General features: G+C 39.1%; 1 protein-coding gene across 6 annotated transcripts in view; it reads left to right on the forward strand.

Annotated features, from left to right (window-relative positions):
- Positions 1-12,130, forward strand: part of KALRN (kalirin RhoGEF kinase) — a 779,108-nt gene that overhangs the window by 523,138 nt on the left and 243,840 nt on the right. For all 6 annotated transcript variants that reach the window (XM_048869043.2, XM_048869046.2, XM_048869044.2 and 3 more), the window contains exons 15-16: positions 811-977; positions 10,669-10,788. In XM_048869043.2, coding sequence (XP_048725000.2) covers positions 811-977; positions 10,669-10,788 — 287 coding nt within the window. The remainder of the gene's footprint in view (positions 1-810; positions 978-10,668; positions 10,789-12,130) is intronic.

The raw sequence follows: 12,130 nt of genomic DNA on the forward strand, positions 1-12,130 counted from the left end.
TGCATGTCAAAGAGGACAATATACTGCTCTGCATTGTTTTTCTTGGGACTGTTACACAGTGAGCCAGATCCTTTGTTCCAGTGGAGCATATTCAGTGCCGGACTTTGAAGGATTGGGGAAGGGGGCACTAAGCCACCTTTTCAGGCTTGCAGTTCTAGAGTTGGTTTGGGAATGATTTGACACATGGCATAATTGAGAACAGCCTAAAGGATAGTAAATTACAAGAGTGTTAATGGTCCCCTTAGGACCCAGAAGGACTTTAGGCACACTCCACATTGTGGGCTCCCAGCCCATCCACCATCCTAAATTGAGGACAGGAATTGATCTTTCTTTCTTTCTTTCTTTCTTTCTTTCTTTCTTTCTTTCTTTCTTTCTTTCTTTCTTTCTTTCTTTCTTTCTATAATCAAAGAAAGAATGTGTTTATATGATATTGATTAATGAAATAACATAAGGCTGAGGGAGTATTTTAGTCTTTGATTTGTTAAAATTCATAAAGTATTTTTTAAAATTCCCAGTTCCACATCACCAAAACTGTAGTCAAATCATCTCCGTATGGACAGTTTCAGATGAGCAAAACAAGAAGCAATTAACATAGAAATGTCATTTTATTGGTACACACAGTGATAGGACAATACAGTCATAGCATTCAACAAACATGTGCATCAGGGTAAACCATATGTTGTTTGTGAGAGGGTTTACCAAGAATCAAGAGAGGTTCAAATCAATGTGACAGGTGTTAGAATTGTACTGCAAAAGGAATTGCAAATAAATGAAATTCTCTCTCTCTCTCTCTCTGTCATTTTGTTGTAGGCATTGAACTAATCTGCGAAAAGGACATTGATCTTGCGACACAAGTGCAAGAGCTGCTGGAGTTCCTTCATGAGAAACAGCATGAGCTAGAGCTTAACGCCGATCAGACTCACAAACGGCTAGAGCAGTGCCTACAGCTCCGGCACCTACAGGCTGAGGTCAAGCAGGTCAGGCTTTCTTCCACAGCCATTAAACCATTTTGTGATAGCTTAAACGTGTCTTGAAAGCAATTACAGTATGCGCAGGCTGTTAAAACCATTTCTGCCAAATTGCCTCCCTTTAGGCGTATGGAGTGTTAATCCTTTTCTTTAGCAGTACTTGATCTATTCACGGGTTCCAAAATGACCCTTTACAAGTAACTGAGGAGTCTGTTCCATGTTCTGTGCATGTGCAAGACCCCATGAATATTTATGGGAGTTATGTTCACCATCCTTGCAAAACTGACCCCATAGCTTCTAAATTGGAGTGTGCTTCAGAACAGAATGTCCTCTGGGAATATGAGGATGTGGGGTACAAACTGAAAGCATTGGTCTCATTATGGATATCTCAATGCCCAGGTCTAAAGCTGACTCCACTCTAGTTTGGCCTCCTTACTTAATTTTTTGCATTATTACTGATCTGTGGGGTGCTCGACCAAGGTTATCATCTTTGGTTAAGATGTAGAACCCTGACTATTTGTAGTCTTTAACCTAGGATCTCACAATTTTAGGGTGTTAGTCTGCTAGTCCCAATTACATTAAAGCTCAGTTAGTTGTGCTTTGCCTACCTAAATTTCCCAGTAGCTTCATTTGGACGTGTAATATTTCTTCACTTGCAGTCCTGTGCAGTTGCATGGTGCCTCAGAGCTGCAATTTTTCACTCCAGAGGTGGCTGCATTACAATGAAATGACTATATGTCCTAATTTAATGGGACAATCTGGGTTTTTCATAGGATGCCCCGGGTATGTCTTTCTGATCACTTGAAATATCCCAGTTTTCCATTTCATCAGTGAAAATGTTTGCTGTTTTTGTTTTTTTTTAAATAATTACAAATGTTTGTTCATTACATTACTTTAGGGAGTAAAAGATGCTCTATGTTTACCAGGAAAAAAAGAGTTCAGTGGAACAAGGGTTCAGTGTTTGGAGTGCAGAGAAAAGTCAAATGAATATAGACTCTATCAAAGCTGTTCTTTTGCAACAAATGAATGTTTGCACTTGTTCAATGTTTCATGAGAAACTGGTTCAGAACATTACATTACCGGCAAAAATCCTTCACTCTGAGAAATATGTACTTGGGGCTGCTGAGTCAGAAGCTGGCATTTGCGACATTAGTGCATGTTAAAAAAAAAAGTGCACTTTTGTATGAGTTGTTTGCACCTTCAAAAATGTCAACAGAAAAGTCTCCTAGTTTTTAATTTTGAAAATATAGTCACCTGGCATTTCGGTGGCAGTATAAAGTGTGTGGAATTTATAAAGTGCTTTGGAACCCTTCTGAATGGAAGGCTCTATATTTTAATAATATCTTTGTTTATAAAGTGTCTTTCTTTCTATAATTATTTCAAATATTTCACACACTATATTTACAACAAGCATTTCACTTACTGCAATGTAGCCAATTCTGAAATGAAACCTGGTGGCTATTTAATAGCGCACAGCAGCACTGGTTTAGAACATAGAGTACCAGACCCAACAGAAACTCTAGAAATACATGTTGTTATTATTGGGCCCAGTCCAAATCCCAGTAAAGTAAATGTGAGTCTTTCACTTAACTTTAGAAAGGGGTTGGATCAGGCCCATTATTATAGCATTGTTTTTTGAGAAATACAGTGATGGCTGCACTCTGGATAACTAAAGCTGTGGGTCTCAGAAGCAAGGATTGGTTAATTTCATTCATAGGCTTGTGTCTTAGAATATTCTACAAAGCAGACATTTAAAAATGTAAGTGATAAGACTGAACTGTCTAACTCCTGCAAGAGGAACACAAATAGCTGCTTTGAATTAGTGTTTCCTTAACAGTATTTGAACCGTCAAAGCCTTCATTACTCTGTAACCTTTCAGCAACCCTATGGCTAAGAATCATTGTATTTGTTCAGCTGAAGACTAAAAAACCTATTCCTTATTAACCTGTCAATTATTGTAGCTAGTTTCCCCTGAAAAGAGCCAAATTGAAATATATCTGTGCCCTATCATAAGGTGGCTGTATTTGGTTTCCTGGGGATGAGTCATATTCACAACCACTTAGTGAAATTGGAAAATATATTGATTTTGGCTTGTTGTTCATCGCTGGTCTGGTCCAAATTTCCTTCACTTTTTAGAGCACTTGAGACAATGAATGGTCTCCATCTCATTACCAAATTGCACTTGCTCTTGAGAATCAATTGAGATTTGGTTGCCACAGACACCTACTGTAGCTCTGGTAAAATTGTGCTGAAACAGCAAACGAGGCTGAGTTCTGAAACATATACATATGTTTGCATTTTAACATAATGGCTCATGTAAATCCAAAGTCCGTTTCCTGTCTGTATCTATTTAAGTCTCATTTAGGAAAGGTTTCTGCATTAAATCACATGCTTCATAGGTTTGAATGCTAAGAGGATACATGTTTGGAGCCATTTAAGTGGACCATCTCAAAGTGTGATGCTCTGTGACCTGAGACAGAGTGGAAATAATACAGATCACTGGTTCACAAAATCTTTCATATTAAGGAAGAGAGCTTCTCAAGGACATGTCCCCTCTCCCCCCACAACTCACCCTCCCAGCCTCTCCTTCCCTGTTGTAACTATAGAACTTGGAAGGCTTATGCAGCAATAATAGCAGGATAGTATTAAGGAGATGAGATTAAAAGAAATTCCCTTTAATGCAATGCTGGCAGCTGTTTGGCTTTCCATTCCTGTTCCCCTGTTTTATATTTGTGCATTTATTTCCTTTCACTAGGTATAAGACTTTACTTTTCTTAGTACCCAATGTACCCAATCTCCCCTCACTGCCCCAGTGTTCTCGACTCTCCAGCTCATGTTGCTGGTTAGTTCTTCCCTCCTGTGTGCCTTCTAACCCACCAGCTTTGGTGTCCACTTCAAAGATTTGATGACAATTGAGTGTAACCCAAAGGACTACATGAAGCAACCAGTCTTGACTTTTTTCAGTTTAATAGAATTAAAAGGCCTTTGGAAACCTGAAAAGAGACTTGAGCTGGGCTATAACTACCAGGAGGTGTCCTTGCTTGGAGACTGGCAGATGCTTCCCTGATATACTAAAAGAAACTCCTCAGATCACTTGCAAGGGAATCACCTGCAAAATAAAGATTCTTGTACATTACTTTCTTTACTCATTGGTGGAGTTTCAAGTTGGAAGTCTGAGGAGAATTTGGCCTTCATGTTTAATTACAGTAGGACACAGAAACAGTGAAACTCTGCTTATAGCCAATTGGAACAGAAGTCGATGATTGTTTCAGTGCATTGTAATTACAATCCTAGTGAAACTTCCGCTTACAGTGAAATCATTCTGCAGGGGAGAGATGGCTTTGCTCTAAGAGGGTTCCACTGTTATTGCTTTTCAGTCATAAGGAAAATGATTGGGCCTCTTTGGAGAGACTTGGGGTGGGTGCAGTTATTTAATTCCAGAAATATTTAATTTCTACTTCAACAAAATTGATAAAATCTGTAATTTGTAGGAAATGTCTGTTTAAAGGCCATTGCTTAGTGTTAGCCTGCACATTCCCAGATAATAACGAGTCTATAAATATAGGAGAGTGATCGGAGAATTGTCTTGGGGCTATATTAGAAGCATCTATACAAAATTTTAATTAAAAGAATATTAAGCACCATGTAAATCTGAGTCAATTTGTGAACAGGTCTTGTAAACCAGATAAAAAATATGTAAATGTTCACCTCCAAACATTTCCCAGTCCTAATTACAACTCATATACACAGAGAAAAAGGCTCTTTGTGATTGGTTTTTGCCCTGGCTGTGGTGGGTACTCAAGGAAGCTTTTGATATGCAAATGAAAGTTCTGCTTGCTAGAGGTACACAAAAAATAAATATTAGTGCTGGAAAAATTACTTGTAAAAAAAGTTTAGACAGTCTAAGCTGAGAACAGTACATTTCTATAAGCAATGATGAGCATTTGTGAATATGTTTGTGCCATCAGAGTTCTCAGCAAACATTATAGAGTAGGTTTGTGGCTAACTCTGCATGGTTGCTCACTGGGCCTTGGAGGAAGGGTGCAAGGAGCCTTTCCCTGCCTTGTGCTCGTGAGCACAGTTAGCTCCTGGAGTATATGGAGCAGGAGATCCTAGCACCACTGGCAGTTCTAGAAACTCCAGCTGAGCTGAACTACCATGGGGTGAAGGGAATCCCTCTTGCACCCTGTTAAAGAAGAGTTTATACTATGCTATCACTTCTGCAGCCATTATGGATGGTAGATTGTGAAACCAGGTGGACTAGGTGGTGGGATTGGATCATGAGAAACTGATAAACTACAGGGAGGTGAAAGAGATGGTAGAGAAGAGAAGCTGAGAGGTACCAGGCCTGCCAGAGGAGGTAGAAGGTAGCACTGGGGAAAAGGCCCTAAAAAGAAGGACCAGGAGATGCTGGGCATTCAAAGGAAGGAGCAAATGAAGCAAGAAAAGCAGATGCCATCAAAGTTCTGGTCTGAATGTTGCTGCCCTTTGATCCAAGAATGCCTCCAGCTTTCAGTTTACGGGCAATGTTGGTACAAATGGGATAAAGCAGACCAGACCGAGGGCATTTGACTGGGCCTCACTTTCCTTTTGGACCTGCAGATGGAATGGGCATGTGATAGATTCTAATGTGCTTCTGTACACAGTATGAGTATTGATGGAAGAAAGGAAATGAGAAAAGGTGGGCTATGATAAGCAGGACTTTAGTAATACACCAAGTAGCAAGGTTAATCACTACTAGAAGATTACTGTCGCATTTTTATAGCTTAAATGTTCTTCCCTTTGATACTGATTAACACAGTTATCCTGTGTGCAAGTTTTGCTTACAAACAACTTCACTAAAGAGTACTTGTACAAAGCTTCGGAAAGGAGAAAAATGAGGATGCTTAGGTGAAGATGATTAACTCTAAATTGGAAACATACATAATTATTGAACAGGCTTCAAAACAAAGGATTTGTCATTCCTGTTCAGACCATCAGTTCTCATATCCTTCCTGAAGCAATCCATACTTGGTGCTTCAGAGAAAGGCTAAGCCCTGCCCTTTCCCCCAGCCAATGCTAGGCAGCTGGTCATACAACACTGTACATAGGGATAAAAATGTCCTTCCTAACTTTCTAGTCACCTGGAACCCTGTGTCATCAGATGTGATTTCCCTTCTTAGCTCTAATAACTACTGCAAATGTTACAGTACATCAAAAATTATTCAGCATCACAATTAGGAGTGGTGATGACAAGGCTACTCATTACATTACTTACAAACTCAGAAATTCTTGCTGAAGCTTTCTGACTGGAAATATAAGGATACACAAATCTGAACTGAAAAATGAAGGTAGTGAGTACAGGATGGAAGGTTTTACATTGCTGGTAAACTTCCAACAAGCTGTGTGTTTTTATAGTGCATATAAAGTGAGCTCTGATTTATAGCCTGACTTAGATGCTTAGAATAATTTCTTGTAATCATTATTACTGAGTTGTTTATTTCAGTTGTTTGTTTAACTTGAGCAACATAAAAGACAGTTGTATTTGTGAGAAGTTGGTGCAGCAGAAAAAATATTGATTTCCAAGTAGTTGGCATTTAGACATAGGCAATTAATTTAGCTGGTATTGATCAGTTGTGCTAAAAGTAGACACTCGACCATGAGGGCGATGGCTGTTATTGTTTTTAAACACATGGACACAGCAAAAAAGTATGTTAAAATACTATCAACAGGAGGGAAGCCGAAAGGACCAGTGAGGCACTGAGTTAAAGCACTAGTGCTTTGATCCTGCAAACATTTACATATGTGCTTCTCTTTAACAACATGACTTGTAAACATTTGCAGGATCAGTGTCTAGCTTTGAATCTCTGAAGACTAGATAATACATTTTCAGAGCTGCATGAAGTTTTAGTTTCCACTGAAATTAAGGAGAGCCACAGGATCCACAGATCTGAGGATGATTAGAATGTGCAGTATACAGCTGACCTTTCTGTCTCCTCTTCCTGCTTCCCAAATCTTCCTTACCCAGATATCAGAGGAAAGTAGAGTGCAGACTAGTGTTGCTACTAGATGGTAGAGTAGCACTAGTGTGTTACTACTAGATGTCAGTGAATACTGCAAAACATCTGTGAATATTCAACTTGCAATTTTTATCAAATCCATTTTGCTCATGCAAATGGTTTTCACAAGTGATTGAGTTTTACTGATTTACATTAATGAATATTTGCACTTTAAGTACTTGTGCATTCTTCTAATTAGGGAGCAGAAATGATGCCTTTTGGCTTACCTGACCAATCAGAACAGACTCAGGTTCACAAAATAGCTGAGTGGAAGAGCCTGCCCTAAGCCATGTAGGTACACACCTGGCTTTCATCAATATTGTTAGTACCTCAGTTTCATGAGAAGAAAATTTAACCAAAAATTTTGGTAAAAGTGTCACTGAATGAAGCCAACAGACTGCAGGGAATGAAGAATCAAGGCTGAAATGTCATGCCCAACCTCGCTAACTATTTCTAGTTGCAGCACATATAATATGTGTGCTCACCTGCTTTCAGACAGTGAGATGAAAGGCAGAGTGACAGATGTATCACTTACATTTCCAGTGTTTATTGGGCTAGATCAGGCATTTGTCATTTTTGTAAAGTAGGTTTTTTCAGAGCCATTGTGTAAACATAACGTGATTGACAAGACGGAAGAACAGAACTCTGCTTTAAGATGCAAATTATTGATTTCATTGGGTCAAGGTGGCTGTTGCACAGAGAGATCAAGTACAGGGAGGATATCTCATTACCACAGATGTTAGAAAATAAGTCCTATTATGTCATCCAGTCCATTGCCCTGTGTTTACAGCCAACCTGACTTTTAAGGCTGAGGTTTCTGAAGCTGGATGTAGAGAGACAAATTCCTAAAATAATTCTGCATCTAAATCTAATATTTTAGAAAATTTCAGCTTAAAGGTTTGATAAATGAAGGCTGCTTCCTAAAATTCCCTGTGACATTGTGATCACTTTTTTGAAAGAATGATTATGCTCAGCTACTGCTTTTCTAAAAGAAAATACTCCTGTTTTTAAAAAAAATCACAAAGGCATAGGTCAGCCAACAGTTCAGCAAAAACGTGAAAGTGTTTGCTGGGTTATGCTGTTGTCACTTCATATCTTGTCCAGCTATGGTGATCCTTTAGTTAATTCCTTCCTAAAAGAGACAGAGTTTCAACTCTTGGTACAGTGTAGTTTGTCATACATGGGATTACTGGTCTGGGGGATTATACAAAATCGTAGACAAAAAGATGGTTGTGTGGTAATCCCATTCCTTTTTCTCAGAAACACTGTTGTGTTTCCCACAGCAACAGTAGCACCTGCTGTTGAAAGAGAGAGAGCTGATAGATCAAGACTGCCCTACTGCTGACTTGAGCAGAATGTTATTTTCTACAAATTAGGGTCAGCTACATGTGTAGACTGGTTCCCTTTTTTCCTCCTAGGGACAACTAATTTCCTTATCCCAGAGGGAGGCAAATGGCTGTGAGGAGGGTGGTGTATGATGTAGGGAGGAGGAAAAATTGTTCCTTTAAGGCACTTGAATGAATCACTGTGGGGGGGAAGAGGGACAAAAGATAAATTGCTATCTAGAATGGTAAACCAAAGTTATTGAATTTCAAAGCTGTATAGATCCTGAGCTACATTTGTGAAAGTGATTGAGCAGTAAGGATTTCCTGTGCATTTGTGAACTGGATGTAACAATTTGCAAAATAAGGCTGGATTTCTTGCAATAATTTGCAGCTACATTAACAGAAAATAGGACTAAGACTTGTAGGCAAATTCATCCAGGAACTTACATGTGCAGTTTGAGTGATTATTTTTGGACAAAGTGTTTTAAAATAGCAGAATGCGTTTCCACTGTTTTTTAAAAAAATGTTCTGGTAAATCTGTCATACATATATATACAGCCGAATTCTGCCACCCTGACAGTGTGCCTTACTCCAAAAGTAATCTAAGAGCCTGATCCGAAGCCATTGAAGCCAATGGAAAGATACTTTTGACTTCAGTGGTCTTTGATTCAAGCCCTTATTGAAACCTGTGGGACTACTTGCAGAATAGGATACTATTCAACATCAGTAAAGGTAGCAGGATTGGACCCATAATGATCGGGGGGGTGGGGTGGGAATTGTTCACTTACATTTTTGAGAAAATTGATATCCAAGAGAATATCAAGGATATTTGCATTATTTGTAGATAAGTGCAAATATACTTATGGAGCAAGGAGGACAGTTTTGAAAGGCGGGGGGCTAAACTGTACAAGTGCAGAATAAGAATCACAGAGTAAGATTAGAGAATGAAGATGGAAATTGCACTCTGTGCAAATGTGTAAGAAGAAACAATGCACATTGAAATCAAGAAGAACTGGACCAATTGTTAAGTGCAAATTGAAGGAATACTTCATTGTGCCCCACCTGATTCATGCTAGTCCAAACAAGAAAGATAAAAATGAACAGGACAAGCAAGGATAAATGGAGAACTTTTGGAAGGCTGAATACTATGACAATGAGATCACAGTTCAAGGTGGGATAGCTACAGGTCTAAAAGAGTTCTCTGTCACTAGGGTTACTGTGGATACAGGACACCCTCCTTTTTGAAACAATGTAATCAAGAAGCATCCTTAAACTCTGTGTTTGCTAATATGGATCCCTGCCCAGTGTAAACAGGGATAAACTGTTACAGACCCATGCTATAGAGTAAAGGGGGTTCCTTGTCTATAAAATCCATGGGCCCTTGTCTATAGAAGAGTTTGTCCACACTGGTCAAGGAATTGTTGGCATACTGCTATCAAGAATGTGTTCAGTGTTCAATGGACAATAGTAGAGGTGAGCCTGAGTTCTAGAGCTTCATCTGTGATCCAGATCAGACCTAACCTTCCTCCAAATTTCTTGGTGTTCACACTGGGGGGAGAGGGATGCTTTGATTAAAACTAGTCAAACTTTCATGTAGAAATGGGCCCATTTTTTGTTTCAGCAAATATGAAGAGAGTTCCTTAGAAGCATCCAAACCGTGAGTCTCCATGGGACCTGACAAACCATCTCTTTCACCTAATCCTGTGCCAGAGGCTTGGTGGTTGAAAAAATACAGTACAGGGCATGAGAACTCACATTGCTAGCTACTGTGGCTCCTAAAGTCAATGGGCCTGACCCTGATTTCATTTAAAAGTGAGATCAGAATCATGCCCCTGGTCTCCATGACACTTTGCTAAGAACTGTTTTATTTGCTAATAAGATGTAAGTACAACAAAGCAGCTTTTAAGGTGAAAATGTGACCTTTCAAACATAAATATGGACAGGAATTTGAAAAAGCAGTGGAAGAGCCTGTCTAATTTGAACTCTGCTCTATTACCCTTTGCATTTCTGCCCCGTGGCATTTACACAGAGGATATTCACTTTTGTAATCAAAACTTCAGATGAGACTGGGCACTTCCTTGCTATCTAAATACTCCTGCAATGTCTTATAATTTTTCAAGCAATAACTTCTACAGTGTGACCTTTTGTCTCTTTGACAATTAATATTATTTATGTAATGAAGTCAGTCCTTATCCCAGGATTTATCTACTACCGATTGACTTGCACTCAGACCATGTTAAGCAAAATACATTTCTTCAGGTGGGCTGAATCACTAGATTATGTGACTGCATGGACAATCAGATCTAGATAACCTTTCAACATATCCTTTCTGTACAGGTGCTCGGCTGGATTCGGAATGGGGAATCAATGCTCAATGCCAGCCTAGTCAATGCAAGCTCCCTTTCAGAAGCTGAGCAGCTCCAGCGAGAACATGAGCAATTCCAACTGGCCATAGAGGTAACACCAATGGGAACATTTTGCTTCTCTTTCGCAGATAAACAGTATAGATGGGGCTGTCTCTCAGGCATACATCAAACCATTGTTTGCTTGAAGAAAAAGAAAAAATAATCTTTGAAAAGGCAATTTATCACTAACCTCATAAGGTAGGAGGAGCTTAACAGTGACATAAATTATTTCTCATCAATAGCTAGTCCTTTTGCTGTCAGATGTAAACAGTGGCATTCATGAAAACTCCAGACACACACATCCTGGTCATTCCCTTGCTAACGTTATGACCCAATCAACATTCTTGGAAGTGAACTTGAAATAAGAAAAGTTCACAAAGTCAGTTTCTTTCTGAGAACAAGATTCGTAGATTATTTCCAGGACCCACCATTATGAATATATTCATCACTGAATATTAAAGCACCCTCTCAGATGAAATCTCTGTCTGACGTAATTCTGCTGGTTTGGAATGAACAGGGGAAGTTCAGGAAAGAAGAGCTCTCCTAAAATATTGTTTTGTCAGAATAGAGAAGTAAAGTTTGTACTAACTGTTGTCTAAATTGTGGTTTTGCCACAAGCCCTTTCCATGGGACAGCACAGAGTTATACTGCCCTGGTTTGGAGATTTATATAATATGTTTTTATAGCTGTAGCTCACGAAAGCTTGTGCTCTAATAAATTTGTTAGTCTCTAAGGTGCCACAAGTACTCCTGTTCTTCTTTCAACACTGTAGTAGCTCAGCATCTTCCAGTATTGCATTAAGCAATGTGATTACCATCTGTCACTGCATTTGATATTACGCCGGTGACATACTAAGAGATGTATTTCCTTCTCCCATTCACGCTGATTAAGGAGTGTCTAGTCCCTTAGCTTATTACTCTAATGGTTACAATTTTCATGAGTAAAGGAACATTCTGTCTTTCCTCAGGTCTCCTCCTGTAATCAAAATGTGTTAAAAACAACAACAACAAAAAACTAGCTAGCGTCAAACTTGCAATTGCCATGAAAATAACATCTCCATAGGGGGAGATTTGGGAGAGTACTTTGCTTAGTAGAAACTGTATTAAATACTCCTGTAAACTTTAAGGAAACTGACATATGTTATCAGTGTTGCTAGTTGGTTTAGGGGTTATAATCTCTGCAAATAACCAATTTTGATCCAATTCTACTAGGATTAAGGAAAGAGTAGCTCTTCACTGATGTTGCTCCCTGCGGGAAAAGCAAAAGTTTAGTATCTGGGGTAGAGGGAGGGTGGAAATTATGTATCAGCTGGTTGGCATTGAATTGTGGTGACTAAATCTTAGCAGCACTAGGCAGACAGCACTGTGAGGAAGGATACACACTGTCTGTGTATC

The sequence above is a fragment of the Caretta caretta genome, chromosome 11 (assembly GCF_965140235.1).
Source record: "Caretta caretta isolate rCarCar2 chromosome 11, rCarCar1.hap1, whole genome shotgun sequence".
Lineage (NCBI taxonomy): Eukaryota > Metazoa > Chordata > Testudines > Cheloniidae > Caretta > Caretta caretta.